An 11,462-nucleotide genomic window follows, 5' to 3' on the forward strand; every position below is an offset into this window, starting at 1 on the left:
TAACTATACACTGTCATGAGTGCTTTGTTAATGGAACATTATGAAGTAAATCATAATTAAAAGCTTAATTTTTGTTTGGCTGATGAAACACGAAATGATATAGTGTCATGAGTGCTATGGTGATTATATGGTACTCCAAGTTTCTGTGGATCCCCTGAAAATAGAAGAGCCATATATAGCAGAGTAGCAACCGAGTTTCCATGGCCGTCGGATCCTCGCCGCGATTCGTCCGAGCACACCTGCCGCTGATACGCAGGTGTCTCTGGACTCTGGTTCTGGTCAGAGGGGTCGAGAGAGAAAGAGATGCCGGAGAAGCGGCGAACGATGGTTCCGGCGCCGACATCATCATGTCCCAGAGCTTGAGTGGAGTCAGTCGCTGATTGATCTGTAAGTGTTAGGTCTGTGGACTATGGCTAGCTAGGGTTCCTCGAACTGTCGATTCAGTGTCGTATCTAAATACTCTATCATACAGTCTAGTGTGTATTCTCCTTGTTAAAAGAAAGAGAGGATGGATAACAGCCGCTAATAGCGTCAGGAGGAGGGAGCATCTCCGTCCGTCTATCCCATGGTCGGAAGCACGAAGATTGTCAGGCCTGAGTGGAGTCGACCTGATGCCTGAAACCTGAAGCTATAACCAAATATTCAGAGTTAGAGGAAACAAAACAAAAACAGAGGAAGCTATCAACAGGCTAGTACTCCCTCCGTCACATAATATAAGAGCGTTTTTGACACTAATGGAACGGAGGGAGTATTACTCAAGGTTTTGGTTACCGAATGGGAAATTTTTACCGAGGGGGACGGTAAATGTGGTTACCATGGTTGCCACGAAATTTCGAGCAAATTTCGATCGAATTTCAAACGAAATTTATAATTCAATTTTGAATTCAATTTTTTTCAAAATAGATATAGATAGCACTTAAACTTATATTTATCATAAAAGAGCTACTAGCTCAGTGGAATGTTGTCTACGCGAGTGCTGTGAGGTGTTACCAGACTTTACTGTACATTGAGCGTTTGAATTCAACAAATTCAAAAAATGCGATTTTTTTTGCTCGAAATGGCCATTTACCGAGGGGGACCAAAATATGTGGTAACCACGGTAAATCTTGAAATTTCGAGCGGTAACCAAAACCCTGGTATTACTTAGAGTTTAAGAAAACAGATCAAAAGCAGACGAAGCTATAGACAGGTAAGCACAATTGCAGTATGTATCAATACAACTATTTGTACTTCCTCGTCAGGCTGGACGGAGCGAGCGGGCTTTTCGGCCCGCTCGTGGCCCGTTCGGTCCTGGCCCGTTGAAGAAATTAGCCGGTCCGGTTACAGAATTTGGGCCCGATATTTTGTCGGTCCGGTCCGGTCTTTGACCGAGCCGACCGAGCGGACCGAAGCATGCTGCAGGCCGTTCCTCGTCACCGCGGGCACCACACGCTCTGGCCGGCGAGATCCGCGCGCTGGGTGACCGACGACCACACTGGCGGCCTAGTCGGTGGTGAGCATGCTGGCGGCGAGGGCGTGGGCGTGGCGGCGGTGAGGACGAGCGCGGAGGAGGAGTCGGCGTCGGCCACCGTGAGGAGGAGGAGCTTTTGCAGCAGCACCATGGAGGCGGAGGAGACGGGTCCGGCAGGAGCTTCGGTCCCGTGCCTGTGAGGGAGAGGAGAGGAGCAGCAGGACGGGGCCATCTTGTGAAATTTCTCAAGAAAGATAATTCTACGGGATAGTCTAGGCTGTTTGTGATTAAATCTGTTAGTGTGTTGTTACTATGCTCTAAAAGTACTCTAAATTCAACAACCAAGCTATTCCTCATGGAATTGGCCCGGAAAGTTGGTTCTGGCCAAAGTCCAATTTATAAAGTTTTGTCAGATTGCCAAGGCTATTTGGGATGGGACCTGTTAGTGCATTATTTCTAAGAGACAACGACTCTAAGTTGGCCAAATAACCTAATTCTCGGGAAATGTGGCCGGAAAGTTTGTTATTGTGAAGGTACAAGCCAGCGAGTTCTGTGAGATTTCCTAAGTTTTTTGGGATGGAACCTATCAGTGTGTTGTAGCTAAGCCCCAAGGAGTCTAAGCTGACTAAATAACCTAGTTCTCGTGGAATTTGCCTAGAAAGTTGGTTATTGTCAAGGTACAAAATGTAGAGTTTCGTCAAATTTCCTATGCTATTTGGGATCAAACCTGTGAGTGTGTTGTTGCTAAGCTCCAAGACCTCTAAATTCTCAAGGCGACCTAGTTCTCGAGGGATGTGTCCAGAAATTTGGTTGCTGAAAATGTACAAGGATGTGAGTTTTGTCAAATTTCCTATGCTACTTGGGATGGAGCCTGTTAGCATGTTGTTACCAAGCGACAACCTCTCTAAGTTCTCAAGGAAACCTAGTTCTTGAGTGATGTGCCCAGAAAGTTTGGTTGTTGTGAAGGAACAAGGTTGTGAGTTTGGTCAAATTTCCTATGCTATTTAGGATGGAACCAGTTAGGTTGTTAGTGTCAAGATACAACTGCTCTAACTTCTCAAGGGAACCTAGTTCTCGAGGGATGTGTCCAGAAAGTTGGTTGCTGAAAATGTACAACGCTGTCACTTGGGTCAAATTTCCTATGCTATTTGGGATGGAACCAATTAGGGTGTTAGTGCCATGATACAACTGCTCTAACTTCTCAAGGTAACCTAGTTCTCGAGGGATGTATCCAGAAAGTTGGTTGCTGAAAATGTACAACACTGTGAGTTTGGTCAAATTTCCTATGCTATTTGGGATGGAACCCGAGAGTATGTTTTCACCAAGATCCAGGTACTCTAAGTTTGAAAGGTAATCTATTTTCTGTGGAATTAACCCGGAAAGTTTGTTTCCCCGTAGAATTAACACAGTGAGCTTGGTCAAATTATGAATTTCGTGGAATGGAACCTGAGAGCGTGTTGATGCCAAGTTGCAGGTCCTTTAAGTTTAGATGATAACCTAGTTCTCGTGGAATTTGTCCAGAAAGTTTGTTACTGTAAAGGTACAAGCTAGTGAGTTCGGTCAAACCACCTATGCTGCTTGGTATTTTACCGAAAAGATCATTACTGGACAAATCTAATGCAACTAAGTGCTTCATGTGTCCTATTTCACAAGGGATATGACCAACCAAGTGATTGTTTGACAAGTTGAGGGTGACAAGACTACTCAAGTTGCCTATCTGGCTAAGTATTTCACCAAAGTTCATTTTCGTGAAGCATTAAGGAATGCAATTTTGTGAGATTTCCTAGACCTAGTGGGATTGAGCCTCTTATCTGGTTGCCTTGCAGAAGGAGATCATGGAGCTCGCCAAGGACCTCGATACTACAAGGAATGCTCCCAGCAAGGAGGTTGTGTGAGAGGTCGAGGCATGTCAAGGTCCTCAAGGCAGAGAAGTTGAGGGACTCCAGAGCCCCTCTTAGCCGCATCCCCCGCAGGGAGATGCCTTTGATCACTAGCCGGTGCCGGTGCATACCGGTACCGCAGGTGATGCCACGCCAATTGCAGGGCGTCGACGTGTTGCCCCAAGAGTGCAGTGCTCTTTGGCTTTGGTTGTCGAGGCTGGCTTTCCGGTCGCTTGCTTGTCCTACGAGCACCGCTGCATCCGACGACGCAAGTGCGACGGAGGTGGCCATCATCATCATCATCAGTATGGTGATGGTGAGAGAGGCAAGCATTTTGGGTGGTGGATCCATCTCTATGACTAGCTAGCTAGGCTGGATGGAATTGGCTGTGGTTTTTATTCTTCTGGGAAGTATTGGCAGCACAGTAAATAGTCGAGCACACATCTGTCGACATGTTAACGCAATATACATGTCAAAGAAGAGAATAACCGTGGGCACGGAAGTCTGCGAAACATGCCATGGTTGATGGGGAGTAGGCATGAGAGTTACGGTCAGCTCCAGCTATGGGTCAAGTCGTCATTCGTGTCGGAGCCATGTGCATACTGATTTGCGGATGGCTGTGTTGCATGTCTCACACGGTACGTAGCTTCCAAACATTGGATGTATACGTAGACCAAACCAGGCAGCAGAACGAGTGTTGTCGCTCTTGTTGCTTAACCCAGAGAACGGAAAACTATAAATTGTACTACGGACTTTGAAGCGTGTCCCTCTGTCTCGTGTACCCGGTCAAGTGTATGATGCAGTTGAACAAGACTATGAATCATTCAAGATTAAAATAATGTCTGTACAAGATTTGCAGTCCGTCAGTAACCCATTTCCGCGGATATATGCCAGCCTTACCGATTTTCACTCCCGGAGAAGTAACCCATTTTTCTCATTCCTTGACCGCACTAATACTAATGTACATATATAGGCAGGAAGCAGCAATGTGCTAATATCATCTCACAGTATATGTTGCTCACAGTGTATTGGTTTCATAAACAGCCTTACCCGTTGGTAATTTTACTAAGTACTCTTACTTTATTACACAAAAATATGATGGCGTGTCTAAAATTACGTAAGTGTGTTCATGAAGCGGAATAGTACAGATGTTTTTTCGCGCGCAACGACCATGAAGTCATGAACACAACCACGCGATCAACGATTTCACTAAATAGCCGACCACACCTCTGTCCATGTCCGTCTGTACCGTATGCAGACCGTATGAGAGTCCGCAGAACCTGCCGTGCCTGCAGGAGAGTATTATACATGAGAGTTACGGCCAGCACCAGCTAGCGGTCAAGTCATTCGTGTTGGAGCCATTCATGTGCATACCGATCTGTGGATGGCTGTGTTGCACCTCTCAAACGGCAATGCCTAGTTTATGCACCTAGTTTGGCTGGCGATCCAATTGGGCTGTGTAATCTTGTGACCGACCGGTCGTGGTCTTGTTTTATTTTTATTTTTAGTTTTGTCAGGTACTAGATGACTTCAACTTGTTTTCACATTTAATAAAATTGGTTGTGTGCATCAGATGCATACACATGATTTAGTGCATTTGTTCACTCATTTCAGTCTGTATGTAGTGTATATTAAAAATATCAAAAACATCACGGATGGAATATTTAAAACAAAGGCCACCACAACAAATCTACTAAATGTTTTATCCAAGCGATTTGTTCATGCGGAAGGTGGGTGGTGCGCGGCCGGTTGAGTCGTATCCTAGGAGTTTTGTTAAGTACTACCCATGTCCTGATTTATTTATTGGTCCCCTTCGAATTTTGTGTCAAATTTGATCATAGATTTCATTAACAAAATGTTAATGCATGTAACTCAAAATAATATCACTGAAAACTATGTTCATATACAAATTCAACGATATAATTTTTGGTGACATGCATTATTATTTCATAGTTAAATCTATGCTCAAAGTTTAGCACAAAACACGAAGGGGACCAATAAACCAGGATGGTGGTAGTATTGGTTTGATTTTTATAAAGGTAGATCAATTCCTGGCCTCTACATCGATCGGTTGATGTGCACAGTTATATATGACTGATTATTAAGTGATGGCAAGCAAAGTTAAGCATCGATGCTGAACAAATCGGCCTACATAAAGAGGGGGAAAACGTAGGAGAAAACGCTCGAAACATATTGACGGCTGCCTCCTCATCGCTTCTTGCGACTGCCTCATCACCATACGGGAGTTTCCTATCGTATTTGTCGATCTAGCCCAGCTGGATGCAGGGGCCAACCACGCCACTGCACCACGCCACCGGGAGGATGGGATCGCTATCTATGGGACACGCGTCATTGACGGCCTGTATACATGAAGCCCCAGCCGATCTGCGCATGCTCCACTCGCCAGATTGACATCAGCTGCATAGCTCCAGCGACAATCATCGTTGATTGATGTCGCAGATGCGTCAGACATTTGCTACCAAAGCCGGCTTCATGTTGCCATGAGTCAACACACACTACCACAGGAAACGACGGTCGAAGTAGCCCGGATGCCGTCATGAAAACGTCGGTTGATGTTGTTGCTGTAGGAATGGAAGACAGAGTAGGAAGTGCGCTAGTCAGAAGCCCGCGAGGGCCACTGCCCTCTTCGTCTCCGCCTTACCTGGAACCCACGACGCTAGGGCCTTCCACGCGCCTCGTCAGAGGCAAGCCCCGCCGCCACCCACCATGGAGGTTATGCCCGGTACTGTGTCGACAATGGTGAGAGGAGGAGATACGGAGGAGGAGCCTCTACCGCCGATAGCCTGGAGGTGTCGCCAACGGAAGGTGCAAAATATAAAATTGGGCAATAAGTTATGGTGAGCGTGGCTATGCCTTGAAAAATAGCAATGTTGTCGTTGGTACACTCGACCGAGCCCATCGCCACTATTGTCCACTGTCCGTGCACTTGCAAAATCGCGCACAACAACAGTCACCAGCTTTTTTAGTGGCAGAAGTCAGCAGTTTGATGTTATTCATACACATTAGCATCTCGGATTGTGTTGATTAGATGCCGATGTGGGAGGTGGAGGCCTTAGTTGCGAGCTGTGACCGATGTTTTGGATTTCATTTATTGTTTTTATGACTAGTTTCATGAATTTCAAAATATTTTGTTGTGAATTTTGATGAATTGATAAACCATAGATATAAAATTCAAAAAAGTACATGAAAAAATATCGCTACATTCTAGAGTCAACCCCGCAACTTCACTAAGGCACCGTACGTTCTTTACCACTAGTATGTAGGAGTAGATGATAAGTGCAATACTTTAGATTTGCAGGTCCTCTTATGCAACTATGTATAGTTAGAACGGCCAAAATCAAAATGATTTTCTATCAAAGCCCACCAAAACCATGGCCTAGGGACGCGGGGGCGGAGCCAGGATTGGGCCAAGCAGCAGGGTTGGGGTCAGTCAGCATCAGGAAAAGAAAAGGAAACGGCTCTAAGCAAGTTCAGTCTCGGGGTTTTTCCTTTCTTTTTTTTAGGAGAGCTAGCAGTACAGGGATAAAAAAGGAGAGAAAGGAAGTGTCACCTTGGGTTGGATAAAAAAGGACAACCTTGTCCTGTTCGTCGGCAATAACGCCGTGATCCAGCATCTTGTTGCTGCACTTTGGGCAGGGCTCGGAGCCGACCCTCCTGCAGGCTTGGCAGACGAAGGCGGGGCACGGCCTCGGGGCTCCGTCGAGGAGAGGCCGCAGCCCGCCGGCCCAGTGCAGCTGCCTGACATCGTCAGGGCCGCCCACGAGCCGGCCGCCCACGAGGAGCTGCGGGAGGGAGAAGGCGCAGCCCCGAGCCGCAAGCAACGACTTGACCTCGCTGCGGTGCTCCCTGCTCGTGGACACGTCGCGCTCGTCCACGGTCAGGCGGTAGCCCCGCAGCAGGGCGCGCAAGGCGTAGCGGTCGGCGGAGGTGCGCCATCTGCGACGCGACGCCGACGCAGACGCCGTGTAGAGAACCACCTCCGGCTGCAGCCCCTCCTTGCCGTGCGGCCGGGACGAGGAGCTGCCTCCGGGATCATACATGTCCGGCGGCCGCATCCGAACTCCGAAGAAGAGTGTGGCTAGTAGCGTTCTGGCGAGAGGAAAGCGAAGCAGATGGAGACGGGGACAAGTGATGCCTCCTCATGTGGGTCCACTTTGCATTGACGCGAAACATACGTTTTTAGATTTACCGTCGTATACCGCGTGGGACACGTGGTTAGCAAAATGATCACGTGGTTAGTACTCAGAATGGAGGAGAATAGTTCTATCAGTGAATAGTACTCAGAATATGGGACACGTGGTTACAGAAAAGGACACGGCTCGCTGGCGCACGGGCGCCCGATCGCAACAGCTAGCGCTTTACCAGAAAAAAAGACATCCCGCGCGCGCAACCAGGCAGCCGAATAAGGAAAGGATTGCCCCCTGCGCGAATCACGTGAGGATCACTCGCATGTGAATAGAAAAATCTGACAAAACTACCACGCCATGTCCACACACAAAAACGTCAGATCCCATGTGCTCACGCTATTCATCACACCTGCATTTATTAGGTGGGTCAAAAACTTTAAAAACTCGTAACTTTTAAATAGAATGTCAAAATTCAAATCCATTTTCACCGTTGGGTTTCTCGCGACGGGTTCTTCAAAACAAGATCCCATATGAGTAGATTTCGACGAATTTTTTTTTCCGACCAACTTTATGTGCTGCAGAGGCAACTTTAGTGCTATAGAAAAGCAAATCCTTTTTCCACCTAGTATGACTACCTATCAACGGAGGATCCTTATAAGTTGTTTACCATGACTACCAATTGACTAGCTTCACCTCTAAATCGCCTATCATAAGGTCAGCTCCAACGTGGATCATCAAAACGCCCCAAGTACCGAATGTACGGCACCTCCGTGTTCAGCACACGTTCAGCTCGATGACGTCCCTCGTGCTCTTGGTCCAGTTGAGGACGAGGGTGAGTTCCGTCAGCACGACGGCATGGCGATGGTGATGATGATGTTACCGACGCAGGGCTTCGCCTAAGCACTACGATGGTATGATCGAGGTGTGTAACTATGGAGGGGGGCACCGCACACGGCTAAAAGATCAACTTGTGTGTTCTAGGGTGCCCCCCTGCCCCTATATATAAAGGAGGGAGGAAGGGGAGGCCGGCCGGCCCTAGGGGCGCGCCCAAGTGTGGAGTCCTACTAGGACTCCAAGTCCTAGTAGGATTCCACCAAGAGGGAGAGAGGGGGAAGGAAGGAGAGGGAGAGGAGAAGGAAAGAGGGGGCGCCGCCCCTCCCCCTAGTCCAATTCGGACTAGGCCCATGGGGGGGCGCGACCACCCCCTGGCTGCTGTCCTCTCTCTCCCCTACGGCCCACTAAGGCCCATTGCTTCCCCGGTACTCCAAAAAATACCCGAATCACTCGGAACCTTTCCGATGTCCGAATATAGCCTTCCAATATATGAATCTTTATGTCTCGACCATTTCGAGACTCCTCGTCACGTTCGTGATCACATCCGGGACTCCGAACAACCTTCGGTCATCAAAAACACATAACTCATAATACATATCGTCATCGAACGTTAAGCGTGCGGACCCTACGGGTTCGAGAACTATGTAGACATGACCGAGACACATCTCCGGTCAATAACCAATAGCGGAACCTGGATGCTCATATTGGCTCCCACATATGCTACGAAGATCTTTATCGGTCAAACCGCATAACAACATACATTATTCCCTTTGTCATCGGTATGTTACTTGCCCGAGATTCGATCGTCGGTATCATCATACCTAGTTCAATATCGTTACCGGCAAGTCTCTTTACTCGTTCCGTAATACTTCATCCCGCAACTAACTCATTAGTCACATTGCTTGCAAGGCTTGGAGTGATGACCATTACTGAGAGGGCCCAGAGATACCTCTCCGAAACACGAAGTGACAAATCCTAATCTTGATCTATGCCAACCCAACAAACACCTTTGGAGACACTTGTAGAGCATCTTTATAATCACCCATTTACGTTGTGACGTTTGATTGCACACAAAGTGTTCCTCCGGTATTCGGGAGTTGCATAATCTCATAGTCAGAGGAACATGTATAAGTCATGAAGAAAGTAGTAGCAGAAACTATAACGATTATAATGATAAGCTAACGAATGGGTCTTGTCCATCACATCATTCTTTAATGATGTAATCCCGTTCATCAAATGACAACACATGTCTATGGTTAGGAAACTCAACCATCTTTGTTTACCGAGCTAGTCTAGTAGAGGCATACTAGGGACACTCTGTTTGTCTATGTATTTACACATGTACTAAGTTTCTGGTTAATACAATTCTAGCATGAATAATAAACATTTATGACGATATAAGGAAATATAAATAACAACTTTATTATTGTCTCTAGGGCATATTTCCTTCATCCTCCGCCTCCCAGTCACCCACCTTGCTGAGCCCTTTCTCCTGTCTGGTCCAAGAAGCGAGCCGAAGTCATGGTGCTCCGTGCCGGCAGGCGGCATCGACGGAAGCTCTTCCTCCGGTGGTTCTTGGCGTCGCCGCCATCCCCGGCGGCTGGCTCCTCCGCACAGGAGGTTATCATCATCTCCTCTGGCTAGGAGGAGGAGCAGACCCTGCAGCAGTAGCTGGAGCAGCAGCTGAAGCAGCTGCCGCAGCGGCGGCCCCGGTGTTCTTCGTCCGTCAGATCGAGCTGCCGATGGAGCGTTCGCTCCATTTGATGAGGCTGTCGCCACCATCGCCGGTGCACATGAGGGTGGAGCCACCGTCCCCACGACGCAACTAGCCGCTCCGTCCGATGAAGGACGAGCCCGTCTCACCCCCGCGCAACCACGGCATCCAGATCGAACGCCATGTCAAGGACGAACCTGCATCCCCACCATTGTACGCCGCATCGCCACGCGTTCAACACCGCGACGTCAAGGTGGAGCTTCCGCCAGTGATCGCGAAGGCGCGGGGCCGCATCCTCCACTACCCCGGAGGAGGTGGTTACGTCGGCGCCTCCGGCTCTCGGGCCATGGTGTCCGAGGCCTCTCCACGTTCGCCAAGAGCGACGTGGCGCCGAATATGGTCTGGAATGACCTGGACCTCGCCGCCGCGTGGGCGCTCGACCGCTCCGTGACCACCGTGGAGACAGCCACCAGGCGCCGTCGCCGCCTTGACGGCGACCTCGCCAAGATCAGCAAGGAGTGTTCGCTTAGCGACTGCTCCGCGAACGTCGGTCGCGGCAAGGCCGCCACCAGGGCTTCGAAGGCCACGTCGACAGTGGTCGCAGCGGCCCTCCGCATAGTGTAGCAGGAGGCAGAGAGGCTCCTACGCGAGCGGCAAGCAGTCGCCGGACAAGGATGTCGCGGCCCTCCGGCGATGTACCGATGCTAGAGGGATGACAACGACAATGACGGACGGCGGCGTTCGTGCAGCAGGGCAGGGCGGCCAGACGTACGAGGTGGTCGTCCGGTATAGGGTTTATGTTTTTTTTTGTTTATAGTTAAAAGGGTGAAATATCGATCATTTTATGTAAATTATCTCTGAATTTTAATGAAATCCGTCGTGTTTGCATGAAATTCTTCCGGTTGATTTAAATGCGGGGTGAAATATACGCGACTATGGTTGGACGACGGTCTTCTGTATTCGTGGACGGAAAGACCAGCCCGCAGATGGATGTAAGAGAAAATTTGCGGGTTGCCGTTGGACAAGACTTCGCTACTGGCCGGCCGGTTGCTGTGGAGCACGAAGCTTTGAATTTGTGAAACTGCTGTTTGGGTTGTGGTGTGAAAAACTTATGGGTCCGTCCATACGACGGTAAAACTATATGAATTTTTTATTCCTATATTCTACAAAACGCATCTGCGCTCATTCGTTCTCTCGAGCGCTCGCAGACAAAGTCGGCCATCTGCCACTTCTTATCCACTCACCCACCACCCACACCTCCGTCCTACCACGTGCCGCCCCAAGCCTCCTCCGTGGAGATGCGACCGCCGCCCCCGCTGCTCCTTCGGGCCATGCCCCTCCGTTGCGCTCCTCCTCCCAGCTACGGGGCTGCAGCCTAGTCCTCCTCCCTTCTCGCGTCGTGCCAAGCAAACCCCCGGCCGCCGCTCCCTCTTACC

General features: G+C 49.0%; 2 protein-coding genes and 1 pseudogene across 3 annotated transcripts; all 3 read right to left on the minus strand.

Annotated features, from left to right (window-relative positions):
* Positions 1-1,166: 1,166 nt before the first annotated feature.
* Positions 1,167-7,544, minus strand: LOC120969495 (uncharacterized protein At3g28850-like). Of its 2 annotated transcripts, none has more exons than XM_045231793.1 (2): positions 6,902-7,544; positions 1,167-1,644 (listed from the first exon to the last, which is right to left on the minus strand). In XM_045231793.1, exons 1-2 carry the CDS (start codon positions 7,404-7,406, stop codon positions 1,238-1,240), a joined length of 912 nt encoding a protein of 303 aa, XP_045087728.1. In that variant the 5' UTR covers positions 7,407-7,544; the 3' UTR covers positions 1,167-1,237. The 2 variants fall into 2 exon arrangements, with proteins under 2 accessions (XP_045087728.1, XP_045087729.1); XM_045231794.2 differs by lacking the exon at positions 1,167-1,644 and adding an exon at positions 4,391-4,619 and having other exon boundaries at positions 6,902-7,535.
* Positions 1,659-2,793, minus strand: LOC141026483 (uncharacterized). Its single transcript, XM_073503126.1, has one exon. The coding sequence runs from the start codon at positions 2,329-2,331 to the stop codon at positions 1,804-1,806; it is 528 nt and encodes a 175-aa protein (XP_073359227.1). The 5' UTR covers positions 2,332-2,793; the 3' UTR covers positions 1,659-1,803.
* LOC141026482 (uncharacterized) lies at positions 2,809-3,681 on the minus strand (annotated as a pseudogene).
* Positions 7,545-11,462: the final 3,918 nt, after the last annotated feature.

This window comes from Aegilops tauschii, chromosome 7 (assembly GCF_002575655.3).
Source record: "Aegilops tauschii subsp. strangulata cultivar AL8/78 chromosome 7, Aet v6.0, whole genome shotgun sequence".
NCBI classification, from domain to species: Eukaryota; Viridiplantae; Streptophyta; class Magnoliopsida; order Poales; family Poaceae; genus Aegilops; species Aegilops tauschii.